Genomic DNA, 18,508 nt, shown 5'->3' with positions numbered 1-18,508 from the left:
CTTGGGTTGAGTTATGAGACCAATAATCGTAACTCACTACACATGTGAAAATAATTTAATGCAATTCTGTACAAGTTCAATTACAGCTTTAACTATTTTGTATACAGTACCAGTCAAGTTTGGACACCTACTCATTTGAGGGTTTTTCTTTATTTGCACTTTTCTACATTGTAGAATAATAGTGAAGACATCAACTAGAAATAGCACATGGAATCATGTGTTAACAAAAAAAGTGTTAAATCAAACTATTTTTGATTCTTCAAAGTAGCCACCCTTTGCCTTGACAGCTTTGCGCACACTTGGCGTTCTCTCAACCTCCTTCACGAGGAATGCTTTTCCAACAGTCTTGAAGGAGTTCCCACATATGCTGAGCACTTGTTGGCTGCTTTTCCTTCACTCTGTGGTCCAAACTATCTCAATTGGGTTGAGGCCAGGTCATCTGATGTTGCACTCCATTGCTCTACTTGGTCAAATAGCCCTTACCCAGCCTGGAGGTGTTTTGCTTTATTGTCCTGTTGTAAAACAATGATTGTCCCACTAAGCACAAACCGGATGGGATGGTGTATCGCTGCGGTAGCCATGCTGGTTAACTGTGCCTTTAATTCTAAAATCGCCAGCAAAGCACCATCACACCTCCATGCTTCAAGTGGGATCCACATGCAGAGATCATCCGTTCACCTACTTTGCGTCTCACAACGTCACGGCGGTTGGAACCAACAATCTCAAATTTGGACTCTTCAGACCAAAGGACAGATTTCCACTAGTCTAATGTCCATTGCTCGTGTTTCTTGGCCTAAGCAAGTCTCCTTATTGGTGTCCTTTTAGTAGTGTTTTCTTTGCAGCAATCAACCATGAAGGCCTGATTCATGCAGTCTCCTCTGAACAGTTGATGTTGGTGTGTCTGTCTTGAACTCTGAAGCATTTATTTGGGCTGCAATCTGCAGTGCAGTTAACTCTGAACTTATTCTCTGCAGCAGAGGTAACTCTGGGTCTTCCTTTCCTGTGGCAGTCCTCGAGAGCCAGTTTCATCATAGTGCTTGGTTTTTGTGACTGCACTTGAAGAAATGTTCAAAGTTCTTAATTTTCTGCATTGACTGACCATGTCTTAAGGTAATGATGAACTGTTTCTCTTTGCTTATTTGAGCTGTTCTATTTGGTAAAAGACCAAGTCCATATTATGTCTCTTTTGTATACCACCCCTACCATCTTAACACAACTGATTGGCTCAAAGGCATTTAAGGAAAGAAATTCCACAAATTAACTTAAAGGCACACCTGTTAATTTAAATGCATTCCAGGTGACTACCTCATGCAGCTGGTTGAGAGAATGCCAAGAGTGCATAGCTCAAGGCAAAGGGTGGCTACTTTGAATCTCAAAATATATTTTAATTAAACACTTTGGTTACATCACTCCATGTGTGTTATTTCATAGTTTTGATGGCTTCACTATTATTCTACAATGTAGAAAATCGTACAAATAAAACCATGGAATGAGTAGGTGTCAATTTTTGACTGGTACTGTATATATCACTTTATTTCAAGGACAGTTCTTACATTTAAAATGTTACCCCCAAAATAAGCAAATTGAAGGCATTCCTAAATATACGTTTTCAGTAATTGAGAGGGGAATGTCACAGATTTTCCTATACTCCATACACTTTTATGCAAAGTAATTTGAGTGGTACATTTTTGTCCTCAGTTAGACATGTCTAAATTATTTCTGTTTTGATTGGCTGGTATCAAATCATCCTCAGTCTCTGACCCACTGACTGACAATGAAGACCCCTCCGTCTCCTCCAGCATGTTTTTCCTCCTCTTGGGCGTGTCAGATGATTCCCAAAGGGGACGTTTTCTCCAGGACGTCCCTCCGCCTCTACCAAGCCTCCCCTTCCTGGCTTTGGGGACTGTATGAGTCAGGATCAAAGGCAGTGTTGTGGTGATGTCTATGCCATGGTCAGTGTTGCAGCAGAACTCAGGCACGGGGAACCCCTGGAAGGTTAGAGCCTGTGTTTGGAGTAGAGCTGCCCCAGGGAACAGTGTCTTAATGGCCTCACAGAGCAGTACATTCTCCTGAGACTGGGCTGGAGTGGAGTCTCCATCTGCTGAGTTGGGGAACACAAAGTAAGTAAAACATGCTTAACACTCAAAAGTAAGATAAAATAACAAATCAAGAATTGATAAATAGAACAGCAGAAGTTGGTCATACTTTTTTTCTGCTCTTGTTTCCTCTCACTGACAGTCCTTAGAGATGAAACATCTGCAAGCAGCTCCTCAACCAATCGCTCACTCTCCTCCACTTTCTTACATGCCACCTGAAGAGAAATAAACCGAAATCCCAGGTGACGCCATCATGTTTACCAATGGTTGTACATAGTCATTTGTACGTTTTTACATTTCTGTTTTCATTATCCGTTCAACTTACCTTCAGTTTGCCTTGCAAGGAGTTGTTCATTTCATTAATCTCATCCACCTCTTGCAGGGATCCATCCAAGGAGAAGAATCTATATCTACACAGAGCAAAATAGAGAAGTGTAAGACTAGTCATACAGGTACCAGACAAACACACTCAGATTACATTTTTCAAAGTCAATAGTACCCAATGCCAAGGCCCAGGGGTCAGCAAAGCTAGTACCTGTGTTTCCAAACAGCACGGTTATAGTTGACTGATGAACAAGATGCAGACAGTCTCCAGTAGTCCTGCTGTTCCAACAAACCCAGGTTGCTGACCCGGACAGGAACGCTGCAGGATTGACTACTTAGAAAGTGCAACACAGAGTTCAGACCTTAAAAACATACAATCACTCACTAAAGATCCCATGACAAAACACTAACAGTTTCATTAAAAACAGTGTGAAGGATATCACGATGTGAATGTACTGACCTGCAATGTGATCTGTAGACTGCATACTCCCAGTTTGTGAGTGGAGCCTGATGATGTGACCTCACTGGGTGTCAGTAGCAGAAACATCAGCTCCTGATTGGAGACTGCTCTTTTCAGGTTCTCATGGATTACTTGCTCTCTGAAGGTAATTTGTTGATCTGTGTATCTATGCTGTTTATACCAACCAATCACGTTCTCCTGGATAGGAAAGTCAAATAAAGTTGAAGTTGATAGTTGCCCTGGTAGCAGCATAGACAGAGAGCTCCTGTTCATTTGTACATATTTAATTTGTTTTCAGAATATTTATTTTTTATTTTTATGACAATTACTTGTTATTGTATATCTGGTGGTTTTGAGCCACGGATTTGCACATTGTCTGACAGGTAAACTTTGTTTTTGGCTTGACTAGTTAGCTGGCTAATGTTTTTTTAGAAACATTTTATTTGGACACAAACAGTGCCTTCGGAAAGTATTCAGACCCCTAGACTTTTCCACATTTTGTTACGTTACAGCCTTATTCTAAAATTATTATTTTTAATTATTGATTTTTTGATTTTTTAAATCTCAGCAATCTACACACAATACCCTATAATGACAAAGTCAAAACCGGCTTAGAAATGTTCGCAAATGTATTACAAATAAAAAAACAGATACAAATTTGCAAAAATGTCAACTTGTTTTTGCGTTGTCATTATGCTGTATTGTGTTTAGATTGAGGGGGAAAAAACAATTATATAAATTTTAGAACAAGGCTGTAGCCTAACAAAATGTGAAAAAGTCAAGGGGTCTGAATACTTTCCGAATGCACTGTACCACCTTTCTTTATTTCACCTGGCTGCCAGTTCCTGATCTGTTGAGATCATGTGAGGAGTCGCTTGAAGTGTAACAGGAATGGGAGATGGAGGAATACAGTGCTGAGGCAGAGGCTCATAGTCAGGACGACTGGCTACTATTCTGAACTTTGTGTAGTGAGCATTCTGCCGCCCAGAGCTGCTGAGGCATCACACAAGTGGATGCTACACTACACAGAGTGGAAGAACAGAAGTCCAGTGTCTATATGGTGCAGGTTGGTTGGTTCCCTGACTTGCCCTCTACAAGATCATCAGCAGACTCCACCACCAGCATCATCTACCATCTTCTGACCAGTTCCCTACGCTCAGGCATGCAGTAGTACCTCAGTGCGCTCAAGCCATGAATGAACTGACCCTTTACATCTGCAGAGGATGCAGCTTTCAAAGACTTGGCAGCAATTGGTTGACTTGACCTGTCATGATTACATTGCTTGTTTGTTTTTTTCCCCCTTATGAAGCACTTTGAGATTTCTATTATTGAAAGCGCTATAGAAGTTGAATAAATTATTATTAAATGGGAAGAGGCTGAATAAAAGTGTGCTTTGTTGGCTATCAAACAAGATAGGAAAGAAATGCAAACATCTTGCATAATGGCAAATGTTCTTTTTCTCCCTGGACTCAGTTGAAATATCCTTATTTGTGACAGCAATATTACCAAGGTATCTTATTCCACTTACCTCCTTATAATTTGACAAAAGGTGCCTTACTTCATCCTGGTTCACCTCCCCTATACTATTATAGACGCTTGGGGCGGGGAGAAAAACACTATTATTGGAAGTGAAATGCTGTTAGCAGAAATGATCCAAATGCTGTTGCAATTCACAGACAGCTGAATCACAATTTTAAGAAACCTTTCATCTTTGCAGTTTACCTATTGAGCTTGCGACAGGATGTTTCTGTTTCTGAAAGTCTGGAACAGAAACTACGGTGAGATAACAGTCAGTTCACACTGTAGCCAAGATGACATTGTGATGATTCAAGTGCACAGCTGATGACCCACTTATTGTATGCTCAAACTGTATGTTGTCGATTTGAGAATCAGTGATGTTGCTTCTCGCTTCAGCTTTGCTCTCCCCAGGAATAAAACCTTCCTGTAAAATGTAATGAGGCACATGTCTGAGGTGAGTTAAATATAATAAACAACTTGGCGATAACCAGCATCTGAATAAGTGGGCTATGTGGTCAGACCTTTCTGTTGTGGCGCTAGAAAAAGTTAGCTAACGATATAACGTTAGTTGCCCATATTTTCTGTAGACGAACCTGATTAATAGGTGCACAGCTAATGTTGTATATTTTTCCAATCATGAATTATAATATGTATCTAGCTAACTACTTACCACATCAGAATCACTGTTAGTCACTGTTAAAGTGGTGAAACATTAATGAACCAAGAACAAATCCGGAGATGCGAACAGAGGAGTTTGAGTCCGCCATGCCTCCCGTTGTCAAGGAAGGCTGCGTAAAAACAGCGCGTATCCTCTCTGCAATGGCATGCACTCTTGCTGCGCAGCTGAATGTGCACGAAAGGTCAACTTCTTTCAAGAAACTCGCCAGTGGGGGAGGGGTTTTATTTGTACAGCAGAACTTTGCGTACAGTCCTGTGTCTGACTATACTAGCTACCGTTTCAGGGAGGTACAGAATGGAAAACTGTCTAAGACAACGTAGAGGTCTTCCAAGGTTTGCTATTACTCTTGATACATTTTGAAACGTTTCATGTTCTGCAGTCCAACTCGGATATGGTAGGCTCAGTAGCGTAGTAAACTATTTCAAGTGGTTCTTTCTCGGCTTGGCTGTAACTAGGCGGTGTTGATATCCTGTTTCAAAACCATGTTTACATAGGGCCCAGTTATACTTTTCTGAAAATGGGCCGACAAAACGTATGCAGTCAATGTATTCTCCTGTCTACAACCAGAATGCAATGCTTATTTGAAGTGAGTAGCTATTTGTTGTGTCTGTTCTGCAGGTAACTTGACCCCAATGTGCCATACCAGTGGATGACAGATCTGTGTGAGGGAGGGATGGATGACCTGTGGAGTATAGCGGTTGTGTTGCTGCAGGTGTGGTTCTCCGTGATGATAGGGTTCATCATGATACCTGCCATGTTTGGCCTCTCCCTGGGGGTCACTTCTGTCTACATTCAGATCCTGGTCAAAATACTGGAGGTAACTGTACGAAAACTCGACGAAAAAGTATGAAAAAATGTATGCGCCCACCAATGGAAATGGTTCTGGATAAGAGCGGCTGCTTAATGACTAAAATGTAAACTGTGCTTGAAATTCTGGAAGAGCTCAAATTCTGGATATCCAGAACAGCTCACAATGTATTATTTTATTCTAAAACATTTTCATCAAACATAACTGTCAATAGCATGTAATGGCGAAATATGTGATTTTGTTCAGGTAAAGGAATATTATTTGTTGGAAAACAGATGATTTATGAAAACCAAAATAATTTTTGTCAATCTATTAATCTGATCAAATTCAGGCTACTGTAGGCTATATTCTCTATTATTGTGTAGGATTGTATTCATGTTGCTCCCTGGCCCTTTAGAGGAGACAGACATAGTTAATGTGCAAAGTGGGGCACGCAAGGGCAGTTAGGCAATTAAAAGGCAATATGTAGAAAGCATTGTGTGAGAGGTCAACTGAAAATAACTATGTTCTCTGGGCAGTGGGCCACCCTGCGGATCGAGAGAGGACACAGGGAACGATCCACTCTGCCAGTGCCTGCTCCTCTACCCTTTGGTGAGTGACTTTACACTCATTACCCATCAATGAGTTCATGCTGAGGTTTGGACTGGTCTGGAGAAGAGTATGTGAGTGGAGCTGGAGCAGAACATGCCCTATTTGACTGGAGCGCGGAGCGAGATTCCCAAAGGCCTTTCTCGGCCCCTCCAATTTCACTCCAGTAGCGCTCACTTCACGAGCTCGGGGCGTGCTCTGCCCAGCATGCATTTGTAGTCTACTTGTGTGTTCCTAAAGCCCCTTGCTTTACCTACTGTCATGGAGTTCACTAAAGAAACTGATAAAACACACAGATGCAAAATCAAGGTGACTTACAAAGATGAGGACCAAGATCAAGAGTGGGAGTGCGGTGATTTAGTGTCCACAACTAAAGAACCATTGTTTAATCTGAAAAGACACATATCCCGATAGCATGATGGGGTACTTACTATGTGCACATGCTAAAAGAAAGGAACAAGGTGGGTAGCTAACTAAGTGTGTCATTGTAGCAACATTTTTATAAACAAAAAAATCTGATATCTTCAAAGTTTAGTTCATTTTTATTTAATTATCTATACTATAGACCATATTTGATTTTGGCCCAATAGGCCTGGCATATTCCCACCTTCAAGGAGCTTTCCGTTTTGGTTGTGTTATTTTGCCAAAAAAAACCTTTAGGCCTACCTATAGGGGAAGAAAAACCGAAGGGTGTTTAGCATCCCCAGTGGCTCTGCAAGCGAGGAGAGGGTATTCTCTGCTGTTGGCCTGCTCTCCAGGCACCATTTCATGAGCCTGAAGCCACAGACTCTGGCCAAACTCAAATTCAAAGGCACTCACTGAGCCTTATAAAGCATTTGTCGTTTAATTTCTATATAATTCTAAGTAAGTTACAGCCTATATGCACAATTTATTGACGGATGATATAATGATTCAATACAATGAAATGTTGTTTAAATGCTGAGCGTTTATGTCCCTACCAGCCTAGGGCCGCACTCGCAAATGCCTCACAATGTATTTCTTTGTAGGCTATAGCCTTGAAATAATTGAAATAATATAGCCCAAATAATTGATTTTTATTGCTTCTTAGGCTCCCTGTCTGGCTCCTGACCTATTTAGTGTTTATATGCTGTTTAGCAAAACATATAACCTATTTGAAATGATGAGCGCTTCTTACATTCACCTTTTCATGTTTATGAAAATACTTTTGTTTTGGTTTCAATACTTGAAAACCAAAAGGTAGGTCCAGGTCTTGTGACGGGGTTGGTTAAATTGTGATTTTAATGAATGGAGCTAATTCGGAGCAGCAGTTTTTTTCCCCCTGTGAGAGCAGAGCTCTGAAGTAGTTGGAAAGGAAGCACAGCGCCAGAGCGGTGAGACCCTGTCTGTGTAACTTATTGTGGATGGCTATAAAACTGTCATCTTTATGTTCTTCGTTAACTTTTGCGCGAATGAATTATTTTCTATGTTTTCTTCGCTATGCTGAATGTCACCATTTGAATCAATACCTTTTGGTCTGTATTTGCCCCTAACTGAAATGAGAATAACCCTGTAGTAATGATTAATTACACAGGTATAATGCTATTATACAGTTGAAGTCGGAAGGTTAGGAAGAGGGAACGCAACACCCTGCTACAACTCGACTCCCCGTGGCGTGAAAGAGGTATGGGACTGTAGGTGTGAGTAAGGATGACAAAAGGCAGAGAATTACCGTTTACAGGGAATTTATTCTGTCACACGGTCATTTTGGGGAAAAGGGGCTGGATGGAACCAAAGCAAAGAAAGTAAATATCAAAGCCCCCTTACCTGCCTACCCACTACTTACCTAACTAGCACCACCTGGTGCACTAACCAAAATACAGGGGGTGGTCCGCCCAGGTCTTACCTAGTGTGCATAGACAGTATATACTATGGGTATATTTATATACTACGGGTATATACTACGGGTATATGTATGTATATGTATGCCCGCAGGCCTCTTGCCTAAGCACTCCCAGGGTGTGACTCCAACACTTAGGTTGGAGTCACTAAAACTATTTTTTTCAAACACTCCACGAATGTCTTGTTAACAAACTACAGTTTTGGCAAGTCGGTTAGGACATCTACTTTGTACATGACACAAGTAATTCTTCCAACAATTGTTTACAGACAGATTATTTCACTTAGAATTAACTGTATCACAATTCCAGTGGCTCGGAAGTATACATACGCTAAATTGACTGTGCCTTTAAACAGCTTGGAAAATTCCAATTATGTCATGGCTTTAGAAGCTTCTAATAGACTAATTGACATAATTTGAGTCAATTGGAGGTGTACCTGTACCTGTATTTCAAGACCTACCTTCAAACTCAGTACCTCTTTGCTTGACATCATGGGAAAATCAAAAGAAATCAGCCAAGACCTCAGAAAATAAATGTAAGACCTCCACAAGTCTGATTCATCCTTTTCAAATGCCTGAAGGTACCACGTTCATCTGTACAAACAATAGTACGCAAGTATAAACACCATGGGACCACACAGCCGTCATACCGCTCAGGAAGGAGACGCGTTCTGTCTCCTAGAGATGAATGTACTTTGGTGCGAAACAGGTACAAAAGTATCTATATCCACAGTAAAACAAGTCCTATATCAACATAACCTGAAAGGCCGCTCAGCAAGGAAGAAGCCACTGCTCCAAAACCACCATAAAAAAGCCAGACTACGGTTTGCAACTGCACATGGGGACAAAGATCATACTTTCTGGAGAAATGTCCTCTGGTCTGATAAAATAAAAATAGAACTGTTTGGCCATAATGACCATTGTTATGTTAGGAGGAAAATGGGGAGGCTTGCAAGCCGAAGAATACCATCCCAACCGTGAAGCTTGGGGGTGGCAGCATCATGTGGTGGGGGTACTTTTCTGCAGGAGGTACTGGTACACTTCACAAAATAGATGGCACCATGAGGATGGAAAATTATGTGGATATATTGAGGCAACATCTCAAGACATCAGTCAGGAAGTTAAAGCTTGGTCACAAATGAGTCTTCCAAATGGACAATGACCCCAGGCATACTTCCAAAGTTGTGGCAAAATGGCTTAAGGACAACACAGTCAAGGTATTGGAGTGGCCATCACAAAGCCCTGACCTCAATCCTATAGAAAAGTTGTGGGCAGAACTGAAAAAGCGTATGCGAGTAAGGAGGCCTACAAACCTGACTCTGTTACACCAGCTCTGTCAGGAGGAATTTGCCAAAATTCACCCAACTTATTGTGGGAAGCTTGTGGAAGGCTACCCTAAACGTTTGACCGAAGTTAAACAATTTAAAGGCAATGTTACCAAATACTAATTGAGTGTATGTAAACTTCTGACCCACTGGGAATGTAATTCTCTCTACTATTATTCTGACATTTCACATTCTTAAAATAAAGTGGTGATCCTAACTGACCTAAGACAGGGAATTTTTACTAGGATTAAATGTCAGAAATAGTGAAAAACTGAGTTTAAATGTAGTTGGCTAAGGTGTATGTAAACTTCTGACTTCAACTGTAGATCCAGTAAGTTGAGTTGAGTTCTGATGGTTTGTAGCAGAGCAATCACTTTTTGACAGCACCCCTGATTTGAACAAAACCTTCCATACATACTTGCCCATTGTATAAGTGCTCAGAAAGTGTCTTGTTGGAGCAGAACCAAAACCTTCAAGAGATATGCCGAATGGTGCTCAAAGTTGAACCACACCTGCAGCCAATTTATGCTTGATCCAAAAATGTGGTTGGAGGCTCCATATGGAGAGTGTTACACAATTGTGAAGGCGGGAAGTCCTGTATAAACTCAAACTCGCTTCCTTGACAACTTCCATCTCATCAGCTCTACTCAACAGCTCTGCGCTGCCCCACGAAGCTCAAGAGGTATGAATCCCCTCACAGTAAATGCTACACGGTCAATGCAGACGACGGATTGACCATGATTGGCCTTTAACATCTCTGATGATGGGTTTACAGTGCATTCAGAGAGTATTCAGACCCCATGACTTTTTCCACATTTTGTTAAGTTAACAGCCTTATTTTAAAATGGATTGAATTACTTTTCCCCCATCAATCTACAAACAATACCCCATAATATCAAAGCGAAAACAGTTTTACATAAGTGTTCAGACCCTTTTCTATGAGATTTGAAATTGAGCTCAGGTGCATCCTGTTTCCATTGATCATCCTTGATGTTTCTACAACTTGATTGGAGTCCGCTTTTTGACCAAGAAGGGGAGGGATGGAGTGCTGCGTCGGATGACCTGGCCTCCACAATCACCCAACCTCAACCCAAATGAGATGGTTTTGGATTAGTTGGACTGCAGAGTGAAGGAAAAGCAGCCAACAAGTGCTCAGCATATGTGGGAACTCCTTCAAGTCTTATGGAAAAGCATTCCAGGTGAAGCTGGTTGAGAGAATGCCAAGAATGTGCAAAGCTGTCAACTGATTGGCTCAAACGCGTTAAGGAAAGAAATTCCACAAAGCAACGTAAGGGCACAGGTTTTTAATTTAAATGCATTCTAGGTGACTACCTCATGCAGCTGGTTGAGAGAATGCCAGGAGTGCGCAAAGCTGTCATCAAAGGGTGGCTACTTTGAAGAATATAAAATATAAAATATATTTTGATTTGTTTAACACTTTTTTGCTTACTGCATGATTCCATATGTGTTATTTCATAGTTTTGATGTCTTCACTATTATTCTACATGTAGAAAATAGTAAAACAAATTAAGCAAAACCCTTGAATGAGTAGGTGTGTCTAAACTTTTGACTGGTACTATATATGGACATGAATATAAAACATTTATACTATGAATACATTTTAGATTGACATAGATTTTCAGTCAATTACCCAAATTACCCAAGATTCCGGCAGCTTTTGTAAATTACCGGTAGCTTTGCAACCCTAATTCTGCTCTCATAACAAAGTGTTCTGTCGTATGAGGGATTGAATTCAGCACGGTCTGGAAGGAGTATACCCTGCATATGTGACTGTGTGTCAGTGTAGGGGCTTGTGATTGGTCAACTCAGCTCCTGTGGCTGATGTGTGGGTGTAGATTGGAGCAGCCCTGTCCCACTCTGATGATGCAATTGAGGATTGCGTAACTTCAGGCAGAAAACTCACTCTCTCTGTGTAGCCTAACCTTCGACCCATATGCTGTGAAATACTGTGTGCCACCTTCATCTGCTTTTTCTGGAAATAAACATTTGAAAGATGTCACTTCACCATCCTCTGCAAACTTTATGATACCATTTGCCCTATATTGTGTTAAATGCTTATACTTAATGGACATGTATATCACATGCTATTTTATAACCACATTGAAGATTCCAATAGATCGGTTTTGTGTCAGGCTTTATACTGGGGACTTTTTGTGGTGTCTATAAATTATTTATCTCGAATTCCAATGTTGTTGAATTAACACTCAGCCGTCTGTTGGTCACACACATTGGTATTGTAAATCAGATGTGACAGGAAACTTCAAAAAGTACAGAGGTCTTTTATTTGTGTTTTGTATGAAACACAGGAAGGACAAGTCACCACCGTGATGTTGTGCAATAAGATTTAGCAAATCGTTTAGCAAAGATTACAAAATCCACCATGTTTGCTCCTTTCGTCTATAACTCAATGTCTGTGAACATAATAATTAAGCTTGTATTACTGTATAATCATGGCACAAGGGAAGTGTTTTACTGAAGCTGGGCAAAATACAGTGCTGCTGTGTCTGAAGAAATGGAATGGGAGCTCTCTACTCTGTGCTCTCAGTGGTACCTGGTACTGACAGGCCTCGTACTGATCGGCTGTGCCACAACAGTCCTCCATTCCTCATCAGCTTTACCCTCTCTCTGGGATATCATAGATAGTTAGGTACTACAATCAGTAGGTACACTTATACTATCCTTGCCCTTCCTTACACCTCTCTATTTTATGTCCTAAATCGCTAGGTATGGACTAAACCCACAGGTATAACGTACTGTAAACGCCTCAGTTAATAATCTCTGTTGTCTCCTCTTCTTTGGCCAGGACTCATCCAGAGGGAGGGGGGCTCCATGGAACAGGAGATGGGGGAGCTGCGTCGGTATCGTACCCAGTCCATATCGAGGGGAGAGTTTGCGCTGAGCGACTCGTTCTACTTCTACATAAAGGGCCTGGAGAGCATCGTGGACGACCAGGTGACTCAGCGCTTCTCCTCTGAGGAGCTGGTCTCTTGGAACCTCCTGACCCGCACCAACCACAACTTCCACTATATCAGCCTGCGACTCACCGTCATCTGGGGACTGGGCGTGATCATACGTTACTGTGTCCTTTTCCCTCTCAGGTGGGTCTGACTTGACCTCTTGACCTCGTCCTGCCAGTGTCTTACCCATTTCAGTTCAGCTCAATTCAGTTTATGTCAACCGATCATGTACTCAATATGATGTGATCCATAGTAGAATGGTATACGTTTACATTTCTATAGACTCTTTTTCAACCTGTGATCCCTTCTTCCGTTTAGGATAACCCTGGCAATCATTGGGTTGACCTGGCTGGTGATTGGGACAACCTTGGTGGGATTTCTACCTAACAAGAGGTAACTACGATGTGGTACGCTACTGAGTTTTTAAGAGTACGTTGTAGAACTTTCATAAATTGTGGTGATAGGAAGATTGAATGTTCCATCTCTCAACGAGCCGGCTAGCTCGAGAGTGGGTATATACCTCGAGAAAATAGAATATCCTTTGGCTGTTACCGTACATTGCTCTTGTGTTCTAGATTGAAGAACTGGCTCAGTGAATTAGTCCATCTGATGTGCTACAGGATCTGTGCCAGAGGTCTCTCTGCCACCATTCAATACCACAACAAGTTAGTATCCAGACAAACTACTTAGAAATACATTTAGGAAGTAATGTTGGTATCAAACATTTTTCGATGTCATTGGAATAAATGCTTATTCTTGACAGAGAGAATAAACCACAAAAAGGAGGAATATGCGTAGCAAACCACACCTCGCCTATTGACATTGTCATTTTGGCCAATGATGGATGCTACGCTATGGTGGGTAACATAAACATTGGTCAACATATCACTGATATTTGATATCTCATCCATCACTTTTGGTTCTTAGCAGGCTAGAGTTGTCATGCTCTCTGTGTCTGGTATTATTCCCAGGTGGGTCAAAGTCACGGTGGGCTGATGGGGGTCATCCAGAGGTCAATGGTGAGGTCCTGCCCCCACGTCTGGTTCGAGAGGTCGGAGATGAGAGACCGAAATGCTGTTACCAGTAGGTGAGACAGCAAGTAAATGGGAAAAGACAGCAGGATATGTCTTTTTCATCTAAACATTTACTCAGTTTCTTCTGAAAAGTAAATGAATCGCATGCCGATGTTGATGGTGCATATATTGATTGTATGACGATATACAGTACATTGCCATTACAGCCACTCAATCATCCTATCTGCTATATATTGTTTTCATCATGATTAGTGTTGTCCTGGTTATTGATCTGCTCCCATCCATCCTCTCCCAGATTGAGGGCTCATGTTGCAGCTAAAACCAATCTACCCATCTTGATCTTCCCTGAGGGTAAGTCTCTATACTTGGACTGTCAGGTCTTTCTTCTGCTGCAGTCTGGAGAGAAGTTGTGATTGGGGTCAATTCCATTTCAATTCAGTCAATGCACGAGGTAAACTCAAATTCCAGTTTTTCCTCATTATTACTTTTCGAATAGGGATTGCAGTTTACTTCCTGAATTGACTGAGTTGAATTGAAGTAGAGCCTAACACCACTGGACACTGTGGTTGTGGTGGTCTCGTGACTATTTCTGTTCCCTCTTACAAGGAACCTGCATCAACAACACATCGGTCATGATGTTCAAGAAGGGAAGCTTTGAGATTGGAGGGACTATATACCCAGTCGCAATCAAGGTACTGGCTGCAATCTGAATGTCTGAAATCCCCTTGTGTTCTCTAACCTCTGCTCCTCCATCAAGCAGCATGTCACTGAACACTTATTATATGAATGCATCATCAAGTTGACACCATATTGGCCTTGTTACGTGTTGACTTTGTCTCAGCCTTTTGATTTTATAATTGTTCAAATCTCCTCCTTTCTGTCCTTCCCTGTTAGTATGACCCTCGTTTTGGAGATGCCTTCTGGAACAGTGCCAAGTACAACATGGTGAACTACCTGCTGAGAATGATGACCAGCTGGGCCATCGTGGTCAACGTGTGGTACCTGCCCCCCATGACCAGGCGGGTAGGTTATCACACTGTATGCTGTATTACTGCCAGCTACTCCCTCCCATGACCAACATATTGGACTTGATGTAGTGTTTTCTTCACAAACCCTTACAGAGTGCACACACCTCCTACCCCCATGGCCATAGACATACATAAGACCCCTCAAAGACCTCTCTATATGTTTATTAATCATATCCCTCTTCATTGCCATTTTGGACAGGAAGGGGAAGATGCTGCCCAGTTTGCCAACAGAGTGAAGTCTGCTATCGCACATCAGGGAGGGCTATTGGACATGGCGTGGTAAGGAACCGTTCAGTAAACGTGCTTGAATCTCACTAAAGATCCTTCTAAAACATGCCATTCTATCGTAATAGAGTTCTGGAATCAGAAGAAAATGTGCTGTGAACCACACCATTCCACAATAATGGGTTGTAAGGTTATTGTCAGCCGTGTTAGGTGACCTTCAGTCTCCTCTGTGTCTCTCTACAGGGATGGGAGTTTGAAGAGAGCCAAGGTGAAAGAGGAATTTAAAGAGCAGCAACAGAAGATGTACAGCAGTATGGTTATGGGGAAGAAAGGTAGAAACTCCCAAGAGCCTCACACAGAGAGCACCAGGAGACAATGACTCTGGAATTAACACTGTGGACAAAGTATTTTACACACTACAATGCATATGGACTGGATTTATTCCAAAACAAAGGCATTTGTTTTGTATTCATCATAGTTGTGTGGTGAATAGAGTATAGATTGATATCTGAATCTGATACACAACACGTATCAACTTTTAATGCATGAAATGCCTTATTTTAATGACTGCGCAATTACATATGTTATAGAGCCATAAACATTTCAAACTTCACTGCAGGTAGTACTATGGTATAAAATCATCTCTAATGTTACAGTAATGCTACGTTTTCTGATTGCCATCTAACTAAACTCACCTTAATCGAAGAATGTGTTTACATTGACTCAGAGTTTGTACTAGTATTAATATTACTTTGTACAGTTTGTGCCTCTTATGTTACATTATGCTCCGTACAATGCAACCCCTAACCCCATATAAACAATATATACATTCATGTTTTGGGGGTGCTTTGATCAAAGTCTGATTTATTTATTTTAAGACTGGGCTTATTGTTGCTTTACTTAAAATCTTAAATGTTATGAAATCTACATTTTGGCCCTGGCCTAACCCTTAAGCATTTGTGTATATCTGAAAAGATTAGATGTATAGGTATAATGGAACGCCTATAGAGGCTAATTAGAGGTTGTGTCTGTCTGGAGCTAGTTGTACAATCCAGCTTGTAATGTCGTATATAAAACACTAGGAGTCAGGTTTTTCAAACAAATAACAATCACGTCACCAACTCTTACTCTGTCCATGATCGGAAGGATCCACTCACACAAAAAGATCTCACCACCTTTACTAAATATCAACAGCTCATTTACAATCCAAAGTTTGAATTAAATAAAAGAAATGCTGCTGCTATTAAGTTGAATAGTATGGGGTGTGGGAATCATGTTGTATCACGGATAATTAAAACTGTATTTGGTGTACCATACAGCTTTGTTTTTAGATTTACACTCCAAAAACTCATACAAAACACAAATCGCCAGAAACAAATATTTAATTTCATACATTTTTTTTATACAAATGTTGTAAAATGTTCATATTAATGACAATGATTACTAAATAAGCTGGGGTCTTGGTGTGTAAAAATACGACATTCCGGTTCTGTTACTTTGTGAAAGGAAGATGGGAGTGATTGTTAACTGTCTGGTAATATTACAGGCTTATTTGACTAAGATCCTGTATACGTCTAACAATAGAACAACTATCATCTAACCAAGGTCATCCTTTTGGGACAAGGACGTACTCTTGATCCCAAATCAAATGGCTGCAGAGATAAGCGTGGGTAAGACATGTTTACTGTGACGGTGCTTTAATAAAGAAAGCAGAGACTGTGAAATAGCATTGAGTTATTCTTCCGCATACGGTGAGCTGGAGCCAGCTTAAATTTCACAGCCTCTCCTCGGTCGCAGACCCACACCGAGACCATCTCCCAGCCCGGCTCAAGCACCCGGCTATAATAACAATCCCGCAACTTAAATTGCTTGAACAGAAATGTTTGTTCTCTTCTAACAGGATTGTGAATTATTAATCGGATCTAAAGCCGATTTTATAACCCGATTGTTGAGGTGGGACTCTTGGCGAGCGATGCTCCACCACACCATTTACTGTGATGTATGTGTCTGCACATCTTTATATCCCATTTAATGTGATTCAGATAGATTTCAAAGGGACATCATAAAAGGCATGGGAGTGACCCCTGCGCGGGGCCTGTATGACTGGAGACTCCATACAATGTCTCAATATGTTGATTCGATTTTCTCCATTTCACTTTTACTCCAAAGTGATCTATACAAATGTAATGCAGGTACACTCAGTAAATATGAATAAATATGCCAAATTGAATCATTTCCCCCGGAGAATGTAGTTCATGGAGGACATCGTTTTAAATCACAGTTTGCCTGGAACTGAGCATCTTGACCAGTCAGGAGGGTAGATGACTCTGGCTCTGTCTAAGACCTGCCATTAGTTAGGGCTTAATGTCTTTCAAAACATTGTTCTGCGTTCCCTTCTATGCTTCGAGTGGAACTCCTAGGCTAATGTATGTGATGTTGAGGTTCAATGTACACAGACAGAAATCAATATAGAGACGTTGAGAAGAATGTCAGGAAAGACTATTCATTCTACAGCCCCACGATGCACCTCAATAAAAAAAATAGTTATTTTTTTTGGTCTCTGCCTCCCTAATGTTATTGCATCAATTTCATCACACGTTTCCCCTGTGTGCGTTTTGGGCTTAGTCAAAAGACAAAGTCAGGTACATGGATGGACAGCGTGTCCTGATGAGCTGGAGGGGAGGTGTGTGAATAGGTAACCTGTGTTGTCTGTCCTTCCACCAGCAGTCCTCCATAGCGTCAATCCCACTTCGTCCGATTGTGTGCTTCTGACTGAGAGAGATCAGTCAGAGAGAGGCTCAGGATGAGCTATCTACCACTGCATACATCTCATCCAATGACACTGTGAATCTCTTCTGAGTTCTGTAATTATTCAGCAACAAGCCAATTTATTGCACGCTTAGTTAATTACTTGACTTCATAAGAAAGGAAAATAAAAATTACCATTGATCCAGTACCTGCTTTATTTCATCACATAATGAATCAGACTGATAGTTATCAAATATTATATGTTTTGTTGCAAAAAAAAAAAAAATATGTTTCTTTTGGTTCACAGCTCCAGCGAATGCCTGACTATAAAACAGAGCTACAATTGGAACGGGATGAAGGATGTCTGTCTGTTTGGCAGATAAATAATACAATGAGACAAGTGTGCGATGCTTCAATTCTGTGAGCAGTGTGTCTGTCGTTCCCAGGCATGGCCCCAGACTGGACTGTAGCTCCAGTCACAGGGTGAAAGTGATACTATGACATGTCACACTAGCCAGGACCAAATCAGGATTAACGCAGGTCAAAGCAAGCCTCCCATAGACAGACACGCAGCGTTATCACCATGCTGGTTCTCAACAAACGGCACAAAACAAAGTATGAAAAGAAAACATCTCCAACAAAGTTTGTTGCAAAGTTTCAAGAATTTCCATTTTCTGTTTTTAGTGTGTGAGTGTGCATGAGAATGTGTGTGTGTGTGTGTGTGTGTGTGTTCATTCCCCCTATAAAGTGACTTGGTGGCCAGGAGGGGGAAATATAAGACCGGCTCTTTCAAGATCCTGCCTGATTTGCATACACTAATGAAACAGGCTATAATTGGT

General features: G+C 41.2%; 1 protein-coding gene and 1 pseudogene across 3 annotated transcripts; one reads left to right on the top strand and one right to left on the bottom strand.

The window, feature by feature from the left end:
- Positions 1-35: 35 nt before the first annotated feature.
- LOC139408796 (BRCA1-A complex subunit Abraxas 1-like) lies at positions 36-5,227 on the bottom strand (annotated as a pseudogene).
- On the top strand, positions 1,906-18,168 carry LOC139408794 (glycerol-3-phosphate acyltransferase 3). 3 transcript variants are annotated; one of them, XM_071153126.1, is made up of 15 exons: positions 1,906-2,120; positions 2,239-2,338; positions 2,479-2,548; positions 5,696-5,894; positions 6,404-6,476; positions 12,481-12,775; positions 12,953-13,027; positions 13,210-13,299; positions 13,398-13,491; positions 13,606-13,721; positions 13,964-14,019; positions 14,275-14,360; positions 14,563-14,691; positions 14,896-14,975; positions 15,165-15,629. In XM_071153126.1, the coding sequence occupies exons 4-15, from the start codon at positions 5,727-5,729 to the stop codon at positions 15,298-15,300; spliced, it is 1,398 nt and encodes a 465-aa protein (XP_071009227.1). In that variant the 5' UTR covers positions 1,906-2,120; positions 2,239-2,338; positions 2,479-2,548; positions 5,696-5,726; the 3' UTR covers positions 15,301-15,629. The 3 variants fall into 3 exon arrangements, with proteins under 3 accessions (XP_071009227.1, XP_071009226.1, XP_071009229.1); XM_071153128.1 differs by lacking the exons at positions 1,906-2,120; positions 2,239-2,338; positions 2,479-2,548 and adding exons at positions 5,262-5,409; positions 17,977-18,168 and having other exon boundaries at positions 15,165-15,253; XM_071153125.1 differs by lacking the exons at positions 1,906-2,120; positions 2,239-2,338; positions 2,479-2,548 and adding an exon at positions 5,220-5,409.
- The last annotated feature ends 340 nt before the right edge of the window (positions 18,169-18,508 follow it).

Source organism: Oncorhynchus clarkii, chromosome 5, assembly GCF_045791955.1.
Source record: "Oncorhynchus clarkii lewisi isolate Uvic-CL-2024 chromosome 5, UVic_Ocla_1.0, whole genome shotgun sequence".
NCBI classification, from domain to species: domain Eukaryota; kingdom Metazoa; phylum Chordata; class Actinopteri; order Salmoniformes; family Salmonidae; genus Oncorhynchus; species Oncorhynchus clarkii.
Note: the sequence above shows the minus strand (reverse complement) of the source record. Positions and strands in the feature narration are given on the sequence as shown.